The 26,724-nt window shown below is 46.8% G+C and overlaps 1 protein-coding gene, 1 long non-coding RNA gene and 1 pseudogene across 2 annotated transcripts in view; all 3 read right to left on the bottom strand.

Annotated features, from left to right (window-relative positions):
- Positions 10,649-11,330, bottom strand: Gm18673 (predicted gene, 18673; annotated as a pseudogene).
- On the bottom strand, positions 15,614-19,227 carry Gm30236. Its single transcript, XR_391620.3, has 2 exons — positions 16,532-19,227; positions 15,614-15,884 (listed from the first exon to the last, which is right to left on the bottom strand). It is a non-coding gene; the product is annotated as a predicted gene, 30236 (long non-coding RNA).
- A 3,620-nt stretch (positions 19,228-22,847) lies between these two features.
- The window catches only part of Fam174b (family with sequence similarity 174, member B), a 36,613-nt gene continuing 32,736 nt past the window's right edge, over positions 22,848-26,724 (bottom strand). Inside the window, exon 3 of the mRNA NM_001162532.1 lies at positions 22,848-24,871. Within this exon, the coding sequence (NP_001156004.1) occupies positions 24,868-24,871 (4 nt within the window). The 3' untranslated portion in view covers positions 22,848-24,867. The remainder of the gene's footprint in view (positions 24,872-26,724) is intronic.

The raw sequence follows: 26,724 nt of genomic DNA, 5'->3' as shown, positions 1-26,724 counted from the left end.
TTCTGTCACTTTTTAGGTAGAGAGGCCAAATGTTAAGGTCTCTGGATAAAAAGCATGAGCGGTGATGCCCCTGGGAAAGACATTTAGAGAGGGGGAGTTTCTGGGGTGTACAGTTGTGGGGAAAGCAAACACTTTTCTCATCCCTGGCTCTTATCTAGGTCAAAAGCCAAATTTTCCAGTAGGAACTTTACTCTTTAAGCCCCTCGCATGCACCACTCCTTTCTCTTCTTGCTGACAAACACATTTTACCCCCATAGGACAGTTGCTCAGGGAGTCCTGGAATTTCCACAGGTCACTGCATTTCAAACAGAGGGCTCACTGGGCACTTCTGGAATTGAGAGCAGCTGGGAGTCCTTTCAGTTCCAGCTTGCAGAGGGTAAATCTGAGCCCCTTTGACACTCAAGAACTAAAGGACTCTCCTACCTGGCCCACCTTTTTCTACCTTTCCTAAGACAAGAAGTCTTATCTGGACATTTCTGAAGGCATGGTGATTGCTCAAGTTAGGGGAAGTGGCCTCATCTTGTCTTGAGAATGATGTTGTTCTACCAACTGAGCTGTGTTCCACAGCTCCTCACACCCTGGAATTTCCAGACTCTGATTGAACCAGGCACTACTGGTCCATTGTAGCTAACATGTTACAGAGAGGTTGAGAGTCATTTTCTTGTTCTCTCCTCCTGACTGATTCTGCCCCCCTCCCTTTTTGTTTCTAAATTGCCTGTGACACATCCAGGAGATGGATTTTCTCAGTCTTTACAAATCAAGTGATACACACATCCATATCTCAAGCTCAGGACCACCACAGTCTCCTGAGCTCTCTCATATGGCCACCATCATCTACAGATATATTCAGGTCAGGCTAGGGAAAATAAAGAAAAAATAACGATTTTTTTAAAAAAGGCACTGGACATTTCCATCACATACAAATGCCCTCCAGTATCTCACTGGGGAGACATGATGGGTATTGGGGAAAATATATACAACAATCCAAGCAATGTATAAGTGTCTTCAAAGGGGTAACATAGGGTGGGATGATGGAATGATCCACTCAGACAGACAGAAGGACATGTCAATGGGTAGGTTAATGGCCATGGTAGGGGTATAAAAGTTGAAGATTACCTAAGATACCAGAAAGTCAGGACAGAAGGACTTGAACAAGAAAGAGGGAGATGTGGTGAAGTTGGTTCAGCCAAACTAGGAGAAAAGACAGTTCATAAAATATGCAAAATTATGATTCATGATGGCCTTCTAAAATATCTATGGATTAATGTTGGCTTTTTTCCAAAATATTTCTCTCTCTCTCTCTCTCTCTCTCTCTCTCTCTCTCTCTCTCTCTCTCTCCCCCCCCTCTCTCTCCCCCCCCTCTCTCTCCCTCCCCCTTCCCCTCTACACACACACACACACACACACACACACACACACACAATTCTGCAAGAAATACAAACACATTTAGAAGCAGCAATCACAATTTGAGTGGTGGCAGCAAATTCAAGAGATCCTATGACATTGTTGGTGACGTGGCACCGCTTTGTAAAGGCTGAGAACAACAAAGGTTGATGAGGACAACACTTCTGCCACCTACAGCCGGAGACTAGATGGTCCGCACCTGCCCCTGTGCTTGCTTCTACCTGAGTCTCTCGCCTTTTGTCACAAGGTACAGAATATCTTTAGAAGAGGAGGACCTGATGTTTATTCCTTTCCCAAATCAAAGCGTCAGCTGAGATACAAGGGGGAAGGAGTCCATGAGATAGGAAACTTGGCACCTATACTATGTTGGGCCTGAGGCGATACCTGAACTCCCATCCAAGTCCAAGATCTGCAAGTCTCCCTCTTCTGACCCAAGTCTGTCCTACTTCTACCGTTTCTAGGTGTTTGTTTGGCATTAAAGAGGCGAATAGAAGAGGTGTGTGCCATCTCTAGATGGCCGTAAAACCATGTGCTTCCCTGTATGCCCTATGCACTGGAATGATAGTAATGGATGATGAAATGACGGTAATCTCAGCCACCTTGAAAGCCAACCTTGAAAGTTGTAGAATGTGGCAGAGCCGGATCAGTCCAGGCCCTGTCTACCAATATGGCATGATATTTTTTTCCCCTGCCCGCACACCAATAAATTAGAACAGCTTCCTGGACTGTGCTTTAAGAAAGAAATAAACATCTATTCTGTACAAATGATGATATTGGTTTTTTTAATCTATTTGCTACCTCAGCTTGGCCTATCCTAACATGACTTCAAAGACCAGGCTCTTCCTTTAAAACATTAGACTGCATGACTAGCTACGCAACTGTTTACAGTTCTAACCTATGAAACTTGTGAAGTAGGTGGATATTTAAATGAAGGGTTACATAGTCACAAATGTTTGGAAGTGTCATCCTCTGCTAAGCTAGTTCTCCATTTGAAATTAAAGGCTGATGTGAAAATATGCACTCTGTGGAAGGCTCTAACTGAAGTTTGCCCTTCAAGGGCAACCTGAGAATCTCTCAGAAAGACCAACCACTAAAAACAGAACTGGGTTCGAAATAGAAGATGAACCCTTTCCTTGTCCTGGAGCAGGGAGCATGCTCAATAGAGAGCTAGCGAATGGCGTGCTATAGAACACTGTCCTTTGGTCCTGAATGGCTCAGCTGTGTCTGAGCTCGCCAGAACCCGGTTTAATTCTGACTGAAGCTGTTATCAGAAACTTGCTGACCTTGGGACAAGATTTCCAGGTGCTCAGCCTTGAGCAGCACTTGATGCTGTACTCTGAGCAGAACCTCTAAGAATATAGTACTCTGTACTGGGCTTTTTACAAAGCAGGAGGTAGGGCAAATTGGATTCGGTGACTAAGTGGGTTGTGGCCCACCAAGCTGCTTGGAAAATGCTGATGTAATACTATTGGGTTGGGTTGTGTGAGAGAGCAAAATTCAAACGATTCAAGAACGAGCAACACTGCTTTCTTTTACCCCTAAAATCCTGTAGAGTCAAACTCCCTTCGAGAACCTTCTGAGAATCTCCCAGATACACTAACTACTACTGCACTGTTTAGTGTTAACTGACATGGCTGGAAGTGGGGGGAATGGTAGAAATCTCTGAGGATAAAATACTAGGGAAAATGCCAGCTACAAAGACACTCTCATGAATCTAAGGATGCCCTCAACGATTCCACTGAAACACACATGTAGAGTTCATGTTTACATGTCGCACATGTGGTACCTGATGTGTGGTATCTCCCCAATTCCCAATCAAATTTCCCTCAGAATTTCCTCTTTCCAATCATTTTTACTAACTGCTTTACTTGTGGTGGCCAGGAAAGGCATGGCCCTGTGAGGCACATGAGGTGACCTCCTCTATCAGAAGACATCTTGCCTAATAAAAGCAAGAGACTGTTCCCGTCTCCCTCCAAACTATCCCCAACTCTGTGACACAGGAGCTTTGCCAGACCTGAGGGGGCTTTCCCCTTTTCCTGGAAATTGTCTTCAGTGACAACAGGATGATGGTCTTAGCCTCATCCTCACCAAGGTTGTCTCTAACTGAGGGAGCCGCTACTCTTGGATCCCATAGCCAGGTTTAGCAGGTGATTAGGTATGGCTATGAAACATTGTTAAAAAGATATACAAAATCTAGGGGGTAGAAAAAGGTGACCATAGCAGCTTCCTTCTCCATTTCTGGCACCCATGTTCAAATCCTAACTGAGTATTTTCTTAGGAGAGTGGATTTGGTGAATGTAAGTGCCCTGGCTAGGTTGAGCATCAGTAGCAGTTCAGGGGTGCAAGATTAAGACAGAGGCCATATTGTTCTTCTTAATAAAGGAGAGACTCCTAGGAAGGCAGAGAAGAGATAAAGGCACTGGTAGTATTCATAAGAGGAACACAGATGACATGTTGTCACATGGGCCTACATACACACACACAGAGTTGAAACGGAGAGAGAGTCAAGCATAGAACCCAAGGTTTTATGTGGCTGAGGTATCTGGGGAGATGTAGGGCTGTGTTTCTCATATATATTTGTTTTCCAACTAGTGTCCAGAAGACACTGTGGCTAAACGAAGCCTTTCTCAATGTCTGTACTCTGGTGACAGCAGACTTCTGAGCCCTCCAAGTTGTTAATTGGTCTCTCAGCTTCTAATAGTATAATTAAGTGAACTTCTAATGTGCCTGGCCTTTCTAGACAATAATCCAGGCTGCCTCTGCCTGGCTGGCTGGCACCCTATTTCCTCAACTCTACCCAGCATCCTTGATTAAAATAAAAAAAAAATGGTGCTAACTCCCATGCAACCTGCTCTATCCTGCAGGTATAAACTAGGTAGAAGGAGCTACCCTCAGCTCCAAAGGCTAATGATAAAAGCCAAAGAAACTCCAGCCATCCTGGTCTGTTAGCAGATACTGGAGAGAACCATTCTTGCCTAAGAACAAGTAAAGTATTGGGGGAAAGTGTTGGGATTTGTAACACAAAGAGAACAAAACTTGACTCCTGATAACATGGAGAACGAAGGACTCCCAGGATCATCCTCACACAAGTAAAAAGAAACCCTGGAATGTGAAATCCACATGAGCAGGGCTTTTTATATTTGTCTGTTTGGGGGAGGGGGATTAGTCGGTCTCTGGTGTCTGACACTGGAGCTGGCACATAGTCAGTGCCCAATATTTGTAAGATGAATGAGTAAATGAGTGGATAGATAAGCTTCTTTAAAACTGAAAGTTGATCTGTGGAGCTACAGCGATGAGGTGCATCCATGCTAGCAGAGTTACCCAGGTCGGTTCCCCAGAAAGCCAGCTGGCTCCTTTCCAAAGGATATACTTTTTCTGGGAGCACTGAGAGGACCAGAGAAGGCATGAAGTCTCCATCCCACATTCCCAATGGCAGAAGCCTGGATTTTTTTTTCTCTACATCAAAAACTGATAAAAGGCCAAGGCCAAGGAAATCTTTAGACAGACAGACAGACAGAGAGAGGGAGGGAGGGAAGGAGAGAGAGAGAAAAAGGTAGGGAGGGAAGGAGAGAAAGGAAGAGAGGGAGAGGGAGAGAGAGAAGGAGGAGGGGGAGGAGGAGAAAGAAAAAGATCTCTATATACCAGGAACCACAACTCCTCTGTGCTATGCTAACTTTGTCTGCATGGCGGCTCTAGGGGCTCTTTTGGATGATAACAGTTGAACTGTCCTCTACTCTCAGCTCAGAGCCCAGAACACCTACTATCTTAGCTGAGCCCTGCTCTGCTTGCCCAGCCTGTGGATCTTGGAAGCTGGTGAGAAAACCCCCAAGCTAAGCTGGACCAGGAGAAGGTGCTAAGACTGCCACTTCTAGAAATGACCTGAGAAGCAGGTGAAACCTTTAAGGAAAGAGGGTTAGACCTTAAAACAAACAAACAATAAACAAAACCAATCATCTTAAAGACTTCAAAGAGGTAACTAGCTCTGGGCAGTTAGTCACAGAGACAAGAAGCCAGGAGAATAAGCCCAGACTTAATGCTGCTTTTTGTCTCGGGGCACTGGTAAGATCCAGGAGGATCAGCTTAGAACCTGAACTTAACTTTCGATTGACTTGCTGATAAGAGTCACAGCCCGGGATCCAGCCACCCCAAGGCTCACTCTCATAATAAATAAGGGCAGACCAGAATTAATCAAACCGACGAGCATTGATGGGTTTATAGCTCACCTCCCCAGTGCCTCTGAAAACATCAAGTGGTGAGGTTGAAGTGTAGGGGCCAGGGTGTGTTAGTGCCATCCTACAGCTATTTGTCAGAGCAGAGAAATACCTTGTCTGAGAGAAGACAGTATCATCCAAAGCCTTGGATAATTCCTAGAGAGTCAACCACCCTATAAGCCCTTCCTCACCAAAAACTCCTGGTGCATTTCCCTTGATTACGAAATGCTTTTTATAAAGTAAATAAATCAATCACAAAAGCTGTTCCACAGGGATGCTGATGCTGTCTGGACCACAGGGTAAAACTCTCCAAGCTCTCGCTGACCTTCACTCCCTCTCCTCTTTTCTGGGATGAACCTGGATCCAGAGGAAGACTCTAGAATCAGTTATGTCTGCCCTAGAGGCTACTTCTTGCTGAATGAAGTAAATAAATATTATAGTTGGGCCCATTCAAACAACCCCCCACCACACACACACACACACACACACACACACACACACACACACACACACACTTTTCATTGTAAGGAGCTATAACGCAATCTTAGCCTCTGAGGAATCCTTTCCCCAGGAGAGAATTGGATGCTGGAAAAGTTGCTCCAGACTCTTTTGTTAGGATGGTTTTCCCTGTGAGGTACTCAGATCACATCCTATTTCTTAGTCATTTTTCTGAGTCATGCTCTGGCGCTCCCTTAGTCTGGCAGTTGTCACTTTCTGCCTCCTGTAGTTAGCTTCACTTCTTGAGCCTTTTTCTAGACAGGACAGGAGGCAACCACTCCATCATCTCTCCTGGAACTCTCAGCATGACCACAGATTTTGAGGGTTTCATTTATTGCATTTTAGTATATTAATTTCTCTGTTTTATTTAGGGAAACTCCTACAAAAGGAGAAACTGAGACTTGCTTTGTGCTCGCAAGTGTTCTCAGTTTCTAGAACAGTGCCTAGCACGGAGCAGGACTCAGGGAATGGATGCGGTCACATCCCCTCCCGTGCTTTTCCTCTGTGCTTGGCTGTTTCTTCTAGGATACTGGGGCCCCCTCTCCTCGCTTCATTTTCCTCTTCTTTTGTCTCCTCCTTTTGTACAAGACTAGCCCTCTTACAGCAAAGCAATAGATAACTAGACTGAAAATATTCAAAGTCCCATGGAGGCAAATCCGAGTCTCGCTACAGCTGTCAGTGTCACCATCATAAGTGAACCTTGGTTTGCTGCTCAAGTGCAGATTCCAGGCTGGGGGTGAGGGTGGGGGTGAGAGTGGGGAGATGGAAACTTCTTTGTTCATTCCAAACCTGCATTGACTGAGTGGCCACTGCAGGTATGTAACCAAGTATCTAAGAGCTAACTGAATACACAGCCTCCTCTCAGAGAAACAATGCTATTTGCTTAGGGCAGGCACCGGGAATTTGACCAGAGCTTGGAATGTTTACAATATCAAAACCTCTTAAGACAAACTTGTGAACATGGGTGTATCTACCATACACAGGTTGGCTCTCCCCAGAATACCCTGCCAAACCCTTCCTCAAAATCAAATTACTAATCCACAAACATTGCCTCTTAATCCCAGAATGATATCTGAAACAGAGCTGATACTGGTAGGATCGAAGGACCCCTGGATTCTAAGCCCTCTGGCCTCCAAGGAAACCTTGCAAAGTAGAATTGCATCAGAGTCCCCCCAAACCATAAATCACAAGGAAACCTAACCCGAAATGGAAAACATCATCACTTCAAAGTGGCACTTGCCCTGAACTGACCTTGGAGAAACCCATGCAGAGGGAATGTGGAATGTTCAGGAAGAAGTAAGATTAGTTGTGTAGAAATGAAATGGCTGGGGATGAGGCGGGTGGAGCCAGAAGCAGGCTTAAAGTCTCCTGAGCTACAGTAAATAGTGTAGACTTTTAATCTACACTCTTGGTAGTGGGGAGCCATGGGATCTCTGTGATGGTGTCTAAGGGTCTCCAGAGCTGAGGACCCAGTTAGCAGAGTCTGCACGAGCAGCTTGTGCACAGAAGAACGCGTCTGGAATGGGGTGGTTAAGAAGTTCAGAGACAGTGGCTGGAAACACGGCAGGAGTCAGGGAGCAGGTGTCTGGCCCTCAGAGGACAAGGCAGGGGCTGAGTTGAAGATGATGTAGAAAATGTGGTAGAAGCATGACCTCAGGGATCTCCTGAAGAAGCAAGGGAACTCAGGTGCATCCACTGGGCGTAAAAACCTCGGGTGAGCTCAGATGAGGACAGTGGGTTTTCTTTTAAAGAAAGAAAGAAAGGAAGGAAGGAAGGAAGAGCGAGCTATTATAAAACTATTTTACAATTTAAAGTTTTATTTCAGAAATGTATTCACAACCATAATTCTTTAATTTTAAAGAGTTCCTTCCATGAATGCATTTCATAAGAAAGAACACAACTGTGTTGGGGGGAGGCTAGTGTGCCTTTCATGTCTCCTCGTGTATTTCTTTCTTAAAGCTTATGTGTTCACACATGCCTAGCTAGTGATGGACACCTGATGCCCAAAGAGCAAATCTCAGCCTCACCTTAAAAAGACAGAGCAGGTGGACTCACCCTGATCACGTGAATGGGCTGATCTCGCTAAAACACAAAGAGTAACACAAGCTGGCAACAGTGTTACAAAGAGAATCCAATTATTTAATCCCTTCCTAAAATGCAGAGATGAGAATTACTTCCTATCTTAGTAAAAAACAAAACCTGGTCTGTCAGACAGACAGACCGGACACTGGTTTTGCAAACTGTGCTTGAAACAGCTGTAAATGAAGGGAATCTGGGCCCGTCAGGCTTTTTACTGAGCTGAAATGTGCCGAGAGTCTGCGTATTCTTGAGTTCAGTGATTCATCACTGTGCGGCTGAAACGGTCCTCGAGTGCCTCTTAAGATTCAAAGCAGTCACCAGATGAGCTTAAGTACTGAACTGCACCCAGGTAATGACAAGAGCCAATATTGTAAGAAGAAAGGCTAAAACTGAAACCATTCTAATAATTATCGCTTGAAATTCATTCCCACAAAGTGGAAGAAACAAATGTATCTGTAGCCAGAACTCCTTAGGCAGGAAAGGGAAAGCCGCTTCGGGGGAACACTTACTGCCTCCAGAGAGGAAGGTTGCAAAATGTGCATGTCACTAGGCTTACGTTTAAATTAGGGCACAGACTTTTGCAAACTACCCATTGAGGAGTCCTGGGCTATTAAAAATTCCCTCCACATTGCAGAAAATGGCACTTGGATTTATTTTTTTTAATTTGTATTTATAGAAGGGGGTTCAAAAAGTAAGTCCATAAGATAACAGAAAATATTTTGCAGAAATATGGCAAGCTGATTCATCTACACACAGTAGTGAGTCGTAAGTGAAAGTAATTGCAGCAAACTGTATTTGCAAGTTCAACTCCATTTTCTCACAGTGCTTTGTAATGCAAAGGTGACCCAACGTCTATTTTTTTCCAGGACAAGTGGCACTGTCCAGTTTTGAGTGAAATTAAATTCTAATTTCTCTGCCAGATATCATGAAAGTGAAGCCAACGCAGGCTTCCAGTCTAAACCAAACCCTGCACACAGCAGGTGCAACGCTTAAACAAATTCTAAGAAACACGTTCACGCAAAGGCTTAAGTGTAAAGGGGGCACGTGAAGAAATGGGAGTTTTCAATGAAAAGGGCTCTCAAAAGCTTAAATGGAAAGTATCAGTTCGAGAATCAAGAATGTCAGTTTATGACACTTTTCACAGCTTAGTAAATGAAGACTTTTCCATAGCTGAAATTCCTGGAGGGAGAGAGAAGTACTCTTTTTCTCCTCAACCTTGGAGAGAGAAAAAACTCCACACCTGTAATCTCAGTGCTGTGTGGCTGCTATGGGCTCTCTGCCTCGTCCACCCTTGCTATGAAGCTCGGTCTGAGTATACAGAGAAGGAAATGGAGGAGATTCACTCATGGAACACAGCCATCTAACCCACTTTTTTTTTCCCCTGTACACTGGTCTCAACTCTTAATATAGACCCTGCACAGCCTGCTTTCTGTGTAGAACTTCCCCAATCTTAGAGAGCTCCTAGCCCCAGCACTGCAGAGGTCAGCCTGAGCTTCCCAGATCTTAAGGTGGTCTAATGATATCACGGTTTAGATACTGCTCACTGGCAAGGTTAGGTGAACAGAGATTCCATGGCAACTGACAGTAGAAAGTGCTAACTGAACGGGGAATAACTGAGCAGTGGTTTGCACTTGGCAAAGCATGGCGGCTGTTTTACTCCCGAACCCCACACCTTCCCCATTGGACACGCCCTGTGGCTTTCTTTCTTTTTGTTTTTCTGGGTTCTTTTAATAGTTTTCTAATGACCCGATCTGTATTCCTGAGTAAGAATATTAAAATGTAGCCTTCTACCAAAATTACAAGGAAAATCCGTTGACCGACTCACAAATGTTTTACAAAGCATTACAGGTACACCACCAATGCCTGCAGCCCTCCACGATCATAGTGGCGCAGGATCTGCAGTTCTAAAAACTAGAGTTAAATGCTTCGAACCCTACATATATCCCCAATCTCCTAAGTGGCTAGGGAACCCTGAGCCAAGCCTGTCACCCGAACTTGTACTATTTATATTCATTATGATCTCCTGGCCACTGGCAGGAAGGTGGCACGATAACTTTTTTTTTTTTTCATCTGAATGCATATTTCCATTTAAATGTTCCTGGAACGTGTTTTTCCACATGTTTTCTTGCTCCAGAGTTTCAACTCTGAATGAAGTCTAAATGTGGAGCTTATCTGAGGATAAGTCTCTGAGCCCCATAAACTCATTGATAAGCCTCACCTACTGACCGCCCAGCAGGCTTGCCAGGCTGCTGGACAGGGGAATGTTGTTACTGGGCTCCAGGTCCTCCACTTCAGACAGGTGCCTTGAGAGGGAGACTTCCTGGCCCAAGTGCTATCGCTTGATTGATTTTTTGGGGGAGGGTGGGGGTCGAGAAAGGGTTTTTCTGTGAAGCCTTGGCTGTCCTGGAACCTCCCTCCACAGCCCAAGCTGTCCTCCAGCCACCACCACCCCACACATCACTTGACTTTTTAGTAGTTGGCTGAAATGGACTTTTATAAACACTAATAAACTTAACCTCAATGTTAGGGTGCTTCTGATTTGCAAACCACTGGAGAATCTTCTCAATCTTTGGAATCCCGGAGGTAATTGCATCTTTTCTTAAGCCGGATCCATTATGGAAAAACTTGGAGGCGCTGTCCTTCAGAGTTTCTTTTGTTAAGCTTCCATACTGCTGGTTTTGTGTCTCCTAGCCATCAGAGTGAGCATGATAAGCCCTCGTGCTGAGCAGCACCAGGGACCCGGTCCTCTCTGTCAGCAGGTACTTGTTGACCTGCCGAGGAGGTCAATTTCTCCGATGAGGCAAAGGGATCCTAGCTCTTCTGCCCATCTGTTATACAGGGTTTGTTGAACATGTGAGCCCCATCTTTTGATTTTAGGTACACGTTGTTTGGTACACTCAGAGGGGACCAGGCTCAGTTGTATTTGGGCAGGTGTTTTCGCAGCTCCAAAGGAACATCAGCAGCACACTCAGTGGTATAAACTCTTCTAAAAGACTCCAGCTCTCTCGGGCCCTTGGTGGCCACTGTAACTGCTTCAGACCTGTGTCATCCGGATGTTGGAGTATGCCAAGTCTGTCCTTGCCTCAATAGGCGGCTGACTACCTGTCTGGAAGCCAGCACATGGACTCTGAGCAGGCGCAGAGTGGCAGGCTTGGTGGCTCTCCGAGTGGCACAGATACTGGGCCCCTCTCCTGATGCGTCAGGCATCAGAGGTGGTTTTCTTGACCTTCGCAATGCTCTTCTGAAATGCTAGCTTCCTCCTTCCGGATTTGAGCTAACAGAAGAATCTTGTCTGCTTTGGACATAGAAGTGTGGCACCCGTGTCAGGAGGCCTGATTTTAACAGCCCCGTATGAGGTAACCTCTGCCTAGTCACTCTCACTAGTGGCCTGCCCTTGGCAGGCTCTTCCAGGCTCGCCCTCCTGCTGTCCTGGTTCTGTTAGGATTCCACCAGCTTCCTAACCACCATTTTCCTCTGCACCAATCAGTCTCCCACACCGGGAAGAAGCCCTTTGACTGTTTAATGACTAGCCCACAAGCAAAAGTCTACAGTTCCCTGTACACTTGAATTTCCCCAACACACACACACACACACACACACACACACACACACACACACACACACACAGTCTGTTCCCATCCTTTTGGACTAGCCTCATAATTCTTCACCTCAACTTGAAAAGTTGGAACTTGTTAGGTTTTGATATTGCAGTTGAATGCTTCTCTTTCTCTCCCCTGCATCTATTTCTTCCTGGGGCCAGTTCTGGGTCACGGCTTGGCTAGTTTCCAAATGCTTTGCTGTATTCGTTTTCTCTAGACAGTGAGTGACAGTAGCCCCACTTTCTCTAACCCAGACTGAATCCTCCCTCCGCTCATGGCCTTAGACCTAGAGCTTCCGAACCCGCCCTTATGAACTAACCTTTCCACCTTCCCTGCCAAGTCCTGGTCTGTTCGGACTGAACGGATGTATGGGGAACCCATTGGTGAAGCTGTTTTCCTTGTGGCTTGCTCTAGGCCTGTGTCACACATAGCGGGAAGGACTCTAAGGCAACACTCCTTCTCACAAAAACCACCTGCCAAGGCAATTGGGCCCTGCAGGTGTACGGGGCCTCCTCCAAGGTCTAGAGATGCCTCTCTCTTTAATCCCTGCCTGTAGGTTGGGGTGAAGGAAAGGAAAATCTGTAGTACTTTTTGAAGTCTTTTCTACTCGTCAGAAAAACCCAGCCAAACATCTGCATGGCAGGGGAGGGGTTAGCGATCATCTTACCAGGTTAGGTGATCCTTCCTCAGATATCATGACTAGATTCTGAAAATCTAGTTCCTCAAGACAGAGTGGGTCTCTGGAGATGGTGGGGTCTGTTCTCCACTCAAGTGCCTGCTGCTTTTCAAGGTGGATGATATACCCCAACAGGCCTTCTGGCCTCAGGTCCCTGGGATGGTATTTGGAGTTACATGTGTGACTCTCCAGTCATGACATCTTGTCTGGTCCCCATGATTTTGATTTCAGGAAGTGTCATGGTATCTGAGAGTGCCAGGGACTCAGTTGGGGGGGGGGCTGGGGGGGGTCATTGGTGAGAGCAGGGCTGTGGACCATGCTTGCAAGAATAGAGCGCAGAAAGGGAAGAAGCAGTGTTAAAACACAGTGTTGGAGTAAAGGCAAGACGGGGTCCTCAGATCACAACCGCCAGGGCCTCCACAACCAACCGCCAGGGCCACCTGGAAGTTTGATAGAATACTGTCTTTGGGACTACACACACCCTGAAAGAGCATACCGCAGGACAGGGAAGGCTCCTGTGGAGAGAGCTGAGGAGTCTTCCTATGATGTTGCGACCTTTGTCATTGTGGAGGTGGGAGGGTTGCATTCTCCTGGAAGCCCCGCTAAGCTTGAATGTTGGTGTCCATGGACCTAGCTCCTCTCCCGATAGCCTCTCATTTCCACTCGTTGGGCAGATGATGCATCAGCCTATTCTCCCAGCTCCAGAGTGCCTGCTTTTCTAGGCTCCCCAGACTGGGAAACATGACACACATGCCCCCTACCCTTAACTCCAGCAGAAGTTGCAGTTGGTTGGCCTGACCATCTAGTTGGGGTCAACTACTCCAGCACAAACAGTGCTCCCTGGCCCCTTAAGGCTTTCAGACTCCTGGGACTCTTGGTCGCTAGGCCAAAGATACATTCATTCATTTAAAAGTTCACTATGTTTTGAACCTAAAAAGATTTCTATACCTGTGAACCCAAAACCATATTCCTCCCTGATGCATGAAGCTAATCACACACTCCTTCAGTCGGTGCACAGATGAGTGTCTGCTGGCCCACCTCATATCCTCCTCTTTGTATCAGAAGGGGAGTCCTAAGACCCAGGTACCCCAGGGAGCATGAAGAGGAGCACGGGCCCCCAGGGTGAGTCTTGCTCAGACCCCCAGTCCAGGTGGCCCAGACGCAGAGAAGTTTTCTTTCCTGGGGTGGAAACAGTTGGAATTCACATAAACTCTCTGAGCCCCAGTGTCCCCTGGGGCAGAATGAGTACACAGAACTCTGCAGTCTCTGGAGTGCCTATATCTCAAACACCTACACTACAGATTCCCAGGATGCCATAGCTTTCCAGCGGGGTGCAGTCCTCAGGCAGACACTACAAGGTAGACCTTTCTGCATTCAAGGAACTCATCCCAAGGAAAACTACTAACATGTTAGAGAAGAGATCCAGAAGCCTGAGACACAATCCTGATAGAATGTAGCCTCTGACCGGGAATATTAGATAGACACCTGGGCACAAACCAAACTGGATCCAAAGCTCACACGACAGCTGTTTTCGAGACAGGATAAGGAGCATCAGGGTCACCAGGGGGTGTGATGGCTGAGAGAAAGACAGGCGGTGGGGTTGATAGGTGGGTCTTGAGTGAGACGCTCCTGCCCCATCTCCTCTTGGAGGCCTTATCTGACAGTTTCTGCATGGGCAGCAGCTGCCTCTCATTGGCCTCGCCCAGTGTCGAAGTATATTCACTGAGCTGCTCTCTGCCAGGGGAGACAGGAGAGTAGGTTCAGAGTTGGTACGCTGTTCCATCTGGATGAGTGGGCTTGCGGGGATGTGTGCCCATGTTCCCAGTTGTGCAACAAACATTAAGGTGAATGATCATCCTACATATATCTTACCTCCATCGTTTTTCAGACTGGAAATGTAAAAGGGAGTGAGGAGGAAGAAAGAAGGCTATTTGGCATGTGCTCTTCTTGGGAGCCATAACCCAGGTCCTCACCCCTCTTACTCCTACAGGAGGCCTCTCTCAGCCTTAGCTTTTGGTGACATAGGATAGACCTGGCCCTCAAAGTACAGTTGGAAGGCTCCTGTTTAAATATTTATGGACATGGAAGAATGCATGCTATGTGAGGTGAAGAGGGAGGAGGAGGAAAAAAAAGTTATATGGTCCAATACTCAAGAGGAAAAAAGATGCCAAGGAAAAATTACAAAAAGCCCCAGAGGTCATTTGTTGAGGGGAAGCTGGTCACTCACTGCTCAGGCACTGAGGCCTCATGTCTCCCTCCTAGCACTTCATCCTCTGTTGTCTCTGGCAGTGAAACTTTTGGTGTCTCTTCTCCACTTCCCCTGCCCACCACCACCACCCCAGGCCAAGTCGGTTCCTCGAGCCTGCCCATTGGAACGGGGCCACCTGACACAAGTGAGCATTCCATAAGTGTTTTTAAATGATGGGTGAGAGGAGGACAAAGCCATGGGAGGGAAAAAGTCACCCAGACACCACCAAGAATAACTGTTTTGCCTTTATATACTATTCATTATCCAAAATTTGGTCCAAAAGATTACTTTTTTTTTATTAGATATTTTCTTATATACACTTCAAATGCTATCCTGAAAGTTCCCTGTACCCTCCCTCCTCCACCCTGCTCCCCTACCCACCCACTCCCGCTTCTTGGCCCTGGCATTCCCCTCTACTGGGGCATATAAAGTTTGCAATACCAAGGGGCCTCTCTTCCCTGTGATGGCCGACTAGGCCATCTTCTGCTACAAATGCAGCTAGAGATATTGTTCCCTATTCTAAGGAGGAATGAAGTATCCAACTATTGGTCTTCCCTCTTCTTGATTTTTCTTGTGTTTTGCAAATTGTATCTTGGGTGTTCTATGTTTCTGGGCTAATATCCACTTATCAGTGAGTGCATATCTAATGACTTCTTTTGTGATTGGGTTACCTCACTAAAGATGGTATCCAGCAATACCTCTCATGGGCATATACCCAGAAGATGCTCCAATCGGTAAGAAGGATACATGCTCCACTATGTTCATAGCAGCCTTATTTATAATAGCCAGAAGCTGGAAAGAACCCAGATGTCCCTCAACATAAGAATGGATACAGAAAATGTGGTACATTTACACAATGGAGTACTATTCAGCCATTAAAAACAATGGATTTATGAAATTCTTAGACAAAATGTTACTTTTAATTTCAGAACTTTTTGACCAAAAAAATCTACTATGTAAAGTAGCCTCAAATGTTTTCTCCTGACTTCAAGCTGACTTCTATGTCACGAATCCAGAGAGCACCAGGACTCGATGGTGTCTGCAATAGTGGTCACTACACAACTTCCAGCACAACACTGGGACATACTGCCTGATCTCCTGTGAGAAGAAGATGGCAGAGCTGGTGTCATGGGCTGCTTTCCCCAACAAAGGCAGTCTTCTGAGAGTTCCTGCAATAAGGAAAATAGAGATCTGTGCAAGAAAAAGATGCTTGGCCTGTGCCCACTCTGCTCTTTCCAGAAGCAGGGCATGAACTGCAGAGTCCTCTCTACCTCCCGCTCCCTACATTCCCTTTATCCAGGGCCCCCACTCTCCCAAGCAATATTCACTATCAACTTCAAACTCGTGCTTCGCAGAAAGAGCACTGCCTCAGGACACACTCCTGCCCCTTACTTAGCCAATGTTCTCTGCACCTCTGGGGCCAATCTACAGACCTGGTTGAGATCACCAGCCACCCCTCCGAATGTCCGGATCCTGGCCTTGGACAGAATCTAGTGCTTAGTAGGGACACAAAACTGTGCATAGCACCCAGGCCTTCAAAGGCAGGCACCTAACTCTGCTAGTAGGTGATCTGGGCACACTCATTACCAAAGCCTAGATTTCCTCATTTGAAAGTAGACATGATAACACAGGCACTACTTTATCCTGGCTGCCATACACAGTAACACTACTGCATGCCTGGCAGCGTCAAGAAGTACCTTAAAAGTCATTAACAGATCCAGTTCACAATACCCAGGCAAGACAAACTCTCACAGAGGTCAAGAGATGCATCTAAAATCACACAAGGTGGAAAGCTGTAGAGTCTGTAGAGTCTTACCTAGGGAGTCTATCTTCACAGTCCCTGGGTCAGCTTACTGTGCGAAATGAGTTTCTCTCTAACCCATGTAAAGTTCTTCCTGCATTGCCTGAAACACAGTAGAAGCTCAATAAATAGAGGCTAGCATATGCCAGGATGCAGGTGCCTGAGTGAAGCGGACACCCGTCGTGACAGGGCTCTTGAATAGAGGCTCATTTCCTTCCAACTCCAGTAGCCTTAAATCTAGTGAATGCACTGTCCATCTGGATAGCCCAGCAGGCCCCCACACTGTGCCCAGAGGCCAGTGAACACCTGTAGAACACGGAACAGAGCACACCTCAATTATTAACTGCCTCACATCCTCACAACATGGGCTGCTCACTCCTCCCTGCCTTGTGAGAGCTGAGAACTTCAATATCTCAGCAATGTATCGGGTAGATGGACAGTCCAGAGGGAGCCTTAATTCTTAGCAATATTCTATGCCCCTGGCTCAGCTTCCAAATGAAAAGATTATTCCATTTCATTAGCTGCTTTATGCAGTGCTTATACTGTTCGTCACTTTCATTTCCAAAACATTTCCAGTAATGGTGTCCCATGCACAGTGATTCCGGTTAAAGTAAGGCAAGAAGAGGACTTTGGTGCTTTACCGAAGCCTTGGGGGGATGAGGAGGGAGAAGAACTTCAGATAATGGCATAGATGTCAAGGCAGGCAGAATCAGTAACATCCTCGAGCTCTTGTAACTGGGAGAAATGAGCATCGTCGAGGAAAGCACCCAGTTTTGAAGGCGCGGCAATCCCAACACTCATCCACACACCCTCAATAGGGGGAAAAGAAGACACCGACAAGTCTCACAAACCAGACTCCTCCAGGCAAAAGGCAAAAGCTCATGTCACAAGCACCATGTGGCCTTATTATTTTAAAGTCAACACATTAGGTTTACATCTTGGTGAGTGCAAAATAAGCACAGATGAGATGTGAAAGAGCAGAGAAAAATACATTGCCAGTATCAAGTCATGTGAAGACATGATTCTAAAAGTCAGACCTTTCCCAAACAGAGGAAGCATAGGATTCTATTGTGGAGGGGCAATATATATATATTCATGTAGGGATCAGCCCATTCGTGAGTGTGCTCAGTTTAAAAGTCAAAATCTCAAAAAGAGCAGACAAACATTTGGAGGCATGCTTAGCTCAAAGTCATGGAGTACTTCTGGTAGATATGTAGAAAATTAAAATGATAAACAGGGATGTCTCTGGGCATGCTCAGTTTGCACCATAAAGTCTTGTTTTGTTTTGTTTTTTTCAGTAGATCTCAGACCTTCACACAACTGACATCGTGATGGGAGTACCCTTCCTTCAGGTCATGGAACCAACACACAGGCAGCAGTAACACATGCCAAGACAAGGATAAAACCCCATTTTTATCAAAGTCCATAGTTCTGGGAAAGTCTCTAAATGTACTAACCTTGCTCTTTTGCCTTCTGTAGTTCCACTTCTGGCTAGCTGTTCTTGCTAAGTGAGGATATGGTTTTGTTTTTTAAAACTTTACCCTGAGAAAGGCAGAGGGCTACACTGGGATCCTGCCGGCCAGCTAATGAAGACTTTCTACTGCTTAAAACCTGTGTCCAAAAAGAGTCTTCTCTGGCAGATATCCTACAACAATTTCAAAGCACTTTGTTTTGATCTTACCTTTTGAAATTACATCATTTCCCACTTCTGTTTCCTTCATCCAACCCCTTTTATGTATTTTCCTCCTCAAAACTCATTGCCTCTTTTTAATTGTGTGTATATATGTGTGTATACATACCTAAATATACCTTCTCAGTTCATATAATGTTACCTGTATGTATATGATTTCAGTGCTGAATTGAATGAACAACTGGGGAAGTTCTTCCTAATCATGGCATACCTTAGTTGCCTGCAATTCTTCATCTAGGGTTGGGGCCCCATAAGATGCCAGCATTCTATTGTTGGCATCCTTGTTTAGGTGTTGTTTAGGCACGCATGCTGGTGAAACTTCATGAGTGTAGCTTCTCTAATTTAGTTTCGAGGAGGCACAGTCTCATGGTAACTCCCTGACTCTGTGGCTCTCACAGTCTTCCCATGTCCTATTCCATGAGACGCAGCGGGCTTTAGATGTGTGCAGGAGTTTGTCATAGGTCTACCAGTTGGAGCTGGGACTCTGCACCATCTCTTCTCTGCATTCTGACCAGTTGTGATTTTCTGTAATGGTCTGTTGCAAAGAGACATTTCCTTGATAAGGACCAAGAAATATGCTTATCTGTGAGGGCAAGTATAAACATTTAGAACGTAGCTAGGGGTTATGCTGGCTTGGTGATGGTTATAGCTTTTCCTCCAAGGTCCATGACTTATCTAAGCCCATGTAAGTTGGCTAAGTTACCCATACCAGTCATGATTTCCCTCTTGCTAAGACCAAGTAGAGAACATATGCATCAAGGCATTCATGCCACTGTTACATCTTTAAGGTTACGACACCACACTAGTCATTGTTGTAGTTTATAAGCAACAATAGCTAGGTAGGACCATTGACTGCTTGCTTCCCTTCCTTGGAAAAGTTTATGCTTGGTCCTTTCAGGTCAGATCCCCAGTCCAAGCCCTCTGGGTCCTGTGTCTGAAATTCACAGCATCTTTAGCAATAGGGGCTTACTTTCTACCCCTAGCCACAACCAGCAATATTTTGGGAGTCTCTTAGGGAGCCCTGGCCAAAAACTCAAAAGCCGGGGGTGGGGAGTGGGGGGTGGGGAGTGGGGGGTGGGGGGTGTTCTCATGCAAACTGTTGAGTGTTCCTGTTTGACTGTGGATTTGGGTCAGCCCACAGGTTAGAAAGAAATGATGCCTTTGAAGGCATTAACCAGGAACCAGCGCCAAAGGTGCTTGGCTTGCTTAGTCATTAACACCATGATGAGATCAGAAATAAAAGGGAACTTTTTCAAGAGCGCCTATGGGGAACAGCTCCAGGATACCCCTGAACCCAGCTTGGGGCAACTGGAAATGGTACTGCAAAGCCCCGGGTGCCCTGGGAGAATTTAGAAAGGCAAGGTGCAGGGAACTGTTTGTCCAGAGCACAGTCCAAGTCAGGACGCTGTCCACCCAGCTATTCCTAATTATTGCTGTGTACAAGGCCTGGCCCCATACCACACTATAGATGGAGTATACCACTCAATTAACCTTCTACCTCCTCTATACTCTAGACTACATACAGCTGGGGTAAACTTGCATAGAAATGACACCGCTGCACACAGCTTGGGCAGGAGGAAGTGCCTAGAATCTAAGGTGAGGATCTAATGACTGCCAATACTGCCACCTTCCACGAAGGACTGCCAACAGGCTGCCTTATGCAGATCTCCTGTGGGTAGTCAGAGCTGTTCTGAGTCACATAGTGACAGCCACAGTATGCTCACAAGACAAAAGTTCCCCAACAATTTAGACATGCAAGTGCTCTTAAGAAGGATAATCCCAGAATATCCCTAAGCCCAGCTTGGTGCAACCAGACCGGGCACTCCAAAGACCTAGGCACCCTGGTAGTACTCATAAAGTCATGGCCAGGAGTTCCTGGGCATACAGACTCTTTGTCTAGCAAACAGACTCTTTTACTCATTGGGGGAGCTACCACCTAAGTAGGGTACCTCTTGGGATATGTGACCTTAATTCCCATCAGCCCAGAGCTCGGGCATCCTCCGCCACCCCAAATGGTCCTAAAAAAAACTCTTAAGGTCCTAAAAAGGTGTCTCCCATCTCTCCATTCCAAGTAAACATGTTGGAGAGGCTAAGAGGCTTGTGGTCTAAGACCTACCCCTTACAAACCTGTACGCCAGAGTGATAACTGACTTTCCTAGGTCAGTTCCCATGAAGACAAAGAATTGCCAACCCCATTACCTGGTGCTGGGACTCAGAGAATGTTCAAATATCAGGAATGCAGTAAGTTGATTTTTCTGAGGGAGAGCAATGGAGGAGGATATAGCTGAGAAGAAACAGACCCTGATCTATGGTAATGATCACACAACCCCAGAGCATATTCCACAGATAATACCCACCTAAAAGACCGGTTGAGAACTGAATAAGAAATTATATGCCAAGGCTCCAGGCACATGAAGGACCCCAAAAGTTAATAATAATGGTGACCATTCCCAGACACCTATAGCTCATACCCCAATTCTTTGTTGTTGTTGATGATGTTGTTCCTGCCTGGGTTCTAAGTCCTAGCCTGGGTCCTTCTCCCACACTTCATGCCTCACCAGTCACCTCCGGACCCTTCTTCCCAGGCCCAGTGACCTGCTCTTGACTCTGTGGCTCACTCTATTTTTCTCAAACATGAGCCTGTGCTGCACATTGGCAACACCCCCCACCCCACCCCACCCACCCCTGTGGAGTCTCACTGCCCTTGTTGATGACTTTGTGTCTGATGAGGTACATGGGGCTGTGGAAGCTGTAAGAGCTCTCTAACATCTGAAGTTTCTGTCAGTGGGGGAGGAGCCTGGGGGTGACTGGTTTTGACTCCAGTAGCTGAAAAAGACTTTCAGGGTGGAAGCTACAAGGTTTTGTGGCTTGGTGCCTGTCAGAGAGATACTTGTCTCAGAGCAACAATAAACTAGATCTAATCTTTAAATGATCACAAGGGCTAATGGCGAAAGTTAGCCCTGTTTCTGTGAGCGGCAAGCCGAGAATCACACCGGCTTCTCTGTCGTTTGCTTCTTCCCTTCCTGAAACGCTTATGTTATTTGGTTCCCAACAAGAACAGGAAATACAGTGATCTCACCAAGCTGTTTGCTGTGTACTTATACAGAGTCCCCAATAAGGTTTCCTGAAGTCTCACAAGAGTTCTACCATAGGTGGGCTCGAAACAGGCACTGGCTCCCACCTATGATGGGGGGGCCACTGGCAGGCTTTAGGGGAGCAGATCTGTGCTTCTGCAAAGCAGATGGAGTCGTCATCTGACTCTTCCCACTGTCTTCATCGTCTTCATCGAGGCTCCATAAAGCTCTTTGCTGTTGTTCCTAGGCTAGTCCATCCCCTCTCCCAGAGCTAACAGTGCTAAGGAGCCAATCAAATCTAAAGTTACTTTGGTAGTAAAAGCCTCATTAGCAACATAGGGCATGTGTTTACCCACCCTATAGAAAAGTCTCTTCTGGTTCTTTCCCAACTCCATTTGAAAAGTCCCTAAAGCCAGCATTTTGCTGAAAAGGGCGGGTAAAGGCACACATTATAGTCTTAAGACTTCCATAGGGGCTCCCACGACCTTAGAAAGTAGCATTTTGAGAGATTTCCCCTCTTGCCTGCTGTGTCAGCACTTTTGGTAGGAAATGTAGGCAAGGAGGAGGCAGGCTTGGGGAGAGCCATGGACCACCTATCTCTTCCTACTAGACTCTGGTAGCTCTTACGGAACACATGGGGGAAGAAAGGCTTTCTTTGTGAAGAGGAGACCAGGATTTAGATGGACCAGCCACAAATAAACCCCTAAAACCAAAAAACAAGCTACACTCATGGCCAGCCCTCCACCGAAAGGGGTACCGCTGGATTCAGAGTACCTCTTTCCTCATCGGGCTGGCTCATCCCTGGGTGTCGGGAGGAACAAGACTGGCAGTTAAGTGTTTGACTACAAGAAGATCAGTGAACCACTGGGAGAGTTGAGCAGACCACACCCATCTTGGTGACATCAAACGCTGCATGTTCACGTGAATATAAGTAAGCCTGGCTCCCCCACTCTCTCTCTCTCTCTCTCTCTCTCTCTCTCTCTCTCTCTCTCTCTCTCTCTCTCTCTCTCTCTCTCTCTCTCTCTTTGGCTTTTATCCACTCAGGGATTAATCCAGCCTGGACATGTTTAACTCACTTTTGGGGGGGTGCTTTTCTGTTTGTTGAGACAAAGTCTTGCTCTGTATCCGGGGCTGGCCTCTCTAGCACTGGGATGACAGGTGTGTGCCATCACACCTGGCTGTCACTGAAATCTTCTACTGAAACAGGTATGAGGCAAGGGTAAGCAGCTCTGACATGATGGGCCCTGGACACCTCAAGAGTCTCCAAACAAATGGGGACTCAATGCTTCCCAACCCGAAACAGTTTCTAAATCAAGAACAAATGCAGCATGGGGGGGGGTGGACGGACCGGGGGGGGAGGGCAGGGCTGGGCCTGTTTTCCCGGCCCCATTCCATTTATATGCCTCTTTCTAAATCACAAGGGCACAGACAACCCCCTCCCCAGAAACCCCTGCTCACCCCCCGGAAGCTGTTCCTAAGGTAAACACGTGTTCATGTTCTTAACCAGCGAGTCAGCTCACTTGCTCCATCAGAAAATATCCAAACCCAGCACACTCGTGACTCAATCTGAAGGTTATTTTTTGTTTGCTTTAAGGATCTTTATTTAAGTGCCTACGGTGTTGAAGTTCCATCAAGGATTTGGAAGGTCACTGTCCCACCACTCCTGCCAGTCAGTGATGAGTGGCTGGCAGCCGGATCCGTGGTGTTCATACATAAGGCAGGAGAATAGAGAATCCAGCTTTTCCAGATGGTTCAGCTGCAGTTCTGGGACCCTCGAGTCCCGGCTCCAAGGCTGAGAGGATGTACAGCTTCGAGGTGGCCAGCTTCCTAGAGTCACCACTGTGCTTCAGTCCATGGTGAGAGGACAGTCACCGGCTCCAGTTCACAACCCGCCCCTCTGGCTAATGGCAGAAGGATGAGAGAAGCCAGCCGAAAAGGTGAAATTAATGGATCCCAGGAGCACAGCACACCTCAGATGCTGGCTTAGGGCTGAAAGAACCAGTGTCAAGTCAGGCTCCTGAGCCAGGGTGGATCTTCCCACCTACCGCCATCACCACAACCCCAGTCAGAACTGGAGAACCTGACAGTGGTGGAGCTGGCCAAGGTACGAGTTTTCATCCAAAGCAATGGAGCAGGGCATTAGACAGGCAAATACACAAACAAACCCTAGGACAAAGATGAAAAGGAACTGAGATAACAAGGGTCACCTTCCCAGACGTGATGCACTCCCAGGGTCCCAAAGGCACTGCTATTAGATTTGCACAGAAGCATTCCTGCTACAGCAATATGGGAGAAGGCCAAGTGGGAGGCCTCCATTAACCTGAGCAGTTAGTCCAGAGCCTGTTTCCTCAGGGCTCCCCTGGGTACCCAGCTCCCAGGGTAGGTGCCCACCTGAACTCCTCATAAACAGCGGTGGGCCCTGGAGAGTTTCCAGTCCAGTTCTGTCCAACCTAGCCTGGACTAACTTCCAACAGAGTCCCTAACAGTGTCCTCTTCCTCTTCCTCTTCCTCCTCCTCTTCTTCTTCCATTCATTTGCCACAGTGATTTCTTAGCAGTACATTCCTAAGACAGACACCACAGCACTAAGGCAGGACAAATGTTTTTACAGCACACAAGAAAGTCTCTGAGAGCCACCTGGCACTTTCCCTTCCCAAGAGAAGAGAAATTATCTGATAGGTGTACACACCCATCCACTCACTCACCCCATGTGGTCTGATCCCTGATAATTTTAAATTCTTCTGGGGCCTATTGTGGGGAACCTCTTAGACAGGGTAGATCGGATGGGAAACGTATACATCCATCCTGAAATATACAATTTTTCCCTAAATAAAGCCAGACCTGAAGAAGCTGAAATGATTTGGGAGAACAAAAATGTCAGGATTCTCCCAGGTATATCTGAAGGTCCTGAGGGGTGTGTGTGTGTGTGTGTGTGTGTGTTGGCAAACATACACATATATAGAGGCAGAAATGAAGCTTGGCTATTATGCCTCTGGAGCCAACCCACTTTTCTGTGACCAGGTGTCTTCATTGGAACCCGCTCATTAGGCTAGGCTGGCTGGACAGTCAACCCCAAGGATCTAGCTGCCTCTCGTGCTAAGATTCCAGTTGTGGGCTACCAGACTAGTTTTGCTTTAATGTGAGCACTAGGGACCAAACTCATGCCCCCCGCTTGTGAGGTGATCAGGTTGTCACCCCATAAGCTATCTCCCCAGCCCAGCTTTTTAAAACTCTTGATCTCCCAATTGTGGCTTTACTATTATCTACAGTTGTTTTAGAAAATTCTTTGAAATCGATGTTCCCATCTTCATCTCTTAGGAAGGCAGAAAACCCCTCAAGACAAGGGTGGAAAGAGAATTTCAAAGGGTCATCCGAGGGCCGGCTAAGGTGACTCTTTTTTCTGGCAGCTGAGAACGAGCGTGACAGTGACATTCCAGGCAGACGCTGGACATGGAGGGTGAAGCCAGAGTTCCATAAATAACATTGGTTTGGGTCTTATCACCTCAGGTGAGAGACGGTGCCCAGACCTTGACAGCCCAGGCTGCAGCTGACCAGCTTCCCCACAGGACGCTGACAAGCCAGCGAAGTTTTACCTGAAAGAGAAGGAAGGAGGAGAATCATCACTTCTGCCAGAGCACTGAAGCCACCCCTTAGGCCGGCCACACTGTCACTCTGTCCCCTTCCCCACTCCTGCTGTGTGAGCAGTCTTGTTCATCACCATTGTGGTCTCTACAGTCCTGAAGAAGGGACTTTCTTCAATCATGGAGCTTTTGAAAACCGAGCTGTCTGCAAGGCACATTCCATTCTTCGTGTAACTGTCCTTTGGCTCACACACAAGGCTTCCAGGATCCCTCCCTCTCACACACAGCCCCCGCCTCTCTTAGAACACATGCTCTTTTTCCCTCAAGTCCCTCTTTCCTAGTCCTCCTACAAGTTTTCAGGCCAAAGCATCCAAAGGTAACTATTTTAAAACCTTGTAGAGCCTGCAGTCTCTGTGTCAACTATGAACCCTGTTGTCATGACAAAAAAAAAAAAAAAAGCCAGACACAGCACAGAACGTCTGAGGATGGCTGTGTTCAAACTTGATGATCTGTCATCAACTTTTATGCATCCTGAAATATCCTTTTGGTTCTCTTTTCAAACATTAAAATGCAGAAATCAGGGTTAGGCGTGCTGGCACAGACCTACAATCCCAGCAGTTGGGAGGGGAAGGCAAGAAGACTGAGTGTGAGTGAAGCCCGGGTTGAGCAGGTGAGACTGGGGCGCACATAAACCAAAGGTAGGGCTTGCACTCGGCTCTCAAGCTACTTTTACAGTCTGGGAGCCACAGTGTCTCCCCTTCCGCCCACTGAATTAGCAGGATAGGCGCTGTTGTGAGGTGAGGCCTGGTGGAAGACCTCCAGGTCAAGAGTGGGAATTATAGGACTCCAATCTCCCCCTCCCTTTTGTTCCCTGGCTCAGAGGCTTTGTTCTACCACACCTGCTGAGATGGGTTGCCTTACCATAGCAGGGCAAACCAACCAGCGACTGAAACCTCTGATCCTGTGAGCCAAAATAAATCTTGAAGATGTCTTGGGTGTTTTGTTATAGTAATTTTGACCTGGTGAGTGCACCGGCCACACTTTGAAGAGTTGGGTCTATGTAAGCATATGACCGCTGTCTCTCTCCTGCTAAGACTGGCTGCATAGGCAGGATCCATGTGTGAGCCTGCTCATCTAGAACTCCAGCTCTAACACAGGGCTGACAACACCAGGGACACAAGAGAGATTTTTACCATGGGTGAAAGGTTACAGCTGCATCGTAGGAGCTTAGGAGGGGGCAGGGGAATAGATAGACCTGTTAAAGTTACCTCCTCCATTAGTATTGGATTGTGAACTTTACATAACCATACTTGAAAAACCAAAACATATCTAAGGACTGCTGATGGTGTCAGAGAGCAAACAATGGGAGCCGATCTCCACAGCTACACCAAAACAAAATGTCCACAAATGACAGCCAGTGACAGTGGCCTGTGGACCCCAGGAAGAGCTGATGGATGAACACCATCACAGCACTGGAATACAATTTGAACAACCAACGTGTGGCACAGTCGCCTGCCTGGGTGTTTAAGTGCAGTTGCCCAGGTGGCCCCTCATCTTACAAGTGTCACAGAAGCACAGGAAACCTCTGGAAGGCCTATACCTACACCCCATGATTACGCCCAACCCCCATAGCTATAGGAATAGACAGCCACAGGTATACACAGGCGTGATGCTGAGCAGGGGGAAACCCGAGCCCCCCATCTGCTTTAACAGCAAAGCTAAACCCTGGGGAACATGAGGCCGGCAGAGGAGCCCCCTGAACCTACCCATCCCAAGCTCCTTAGCAAGGAAAAGCAGCCATAAGCTATTGCCACCGGAAAGCTATGTAACCTTCAATTGAGGAGCACTCAGAGTCCAGACCTCAA

This window comes from Mus musculus, chromosome 7 (assembly GCF_000001635.26).
Source record: "Mus musculus strain C57BL/6J chromosome 7, GRCm38.p6 C57BL/6J".
Taxonomy (NCBI): domain Eukaryota; kingdom Metazoa; phylum Chordata; class Mammalia; order Rodentia; family Muridae; genus Mus; species Mus musculus.
This window is presented reverse-complemented; position numbering and strand designations above follow the sequence as displayed.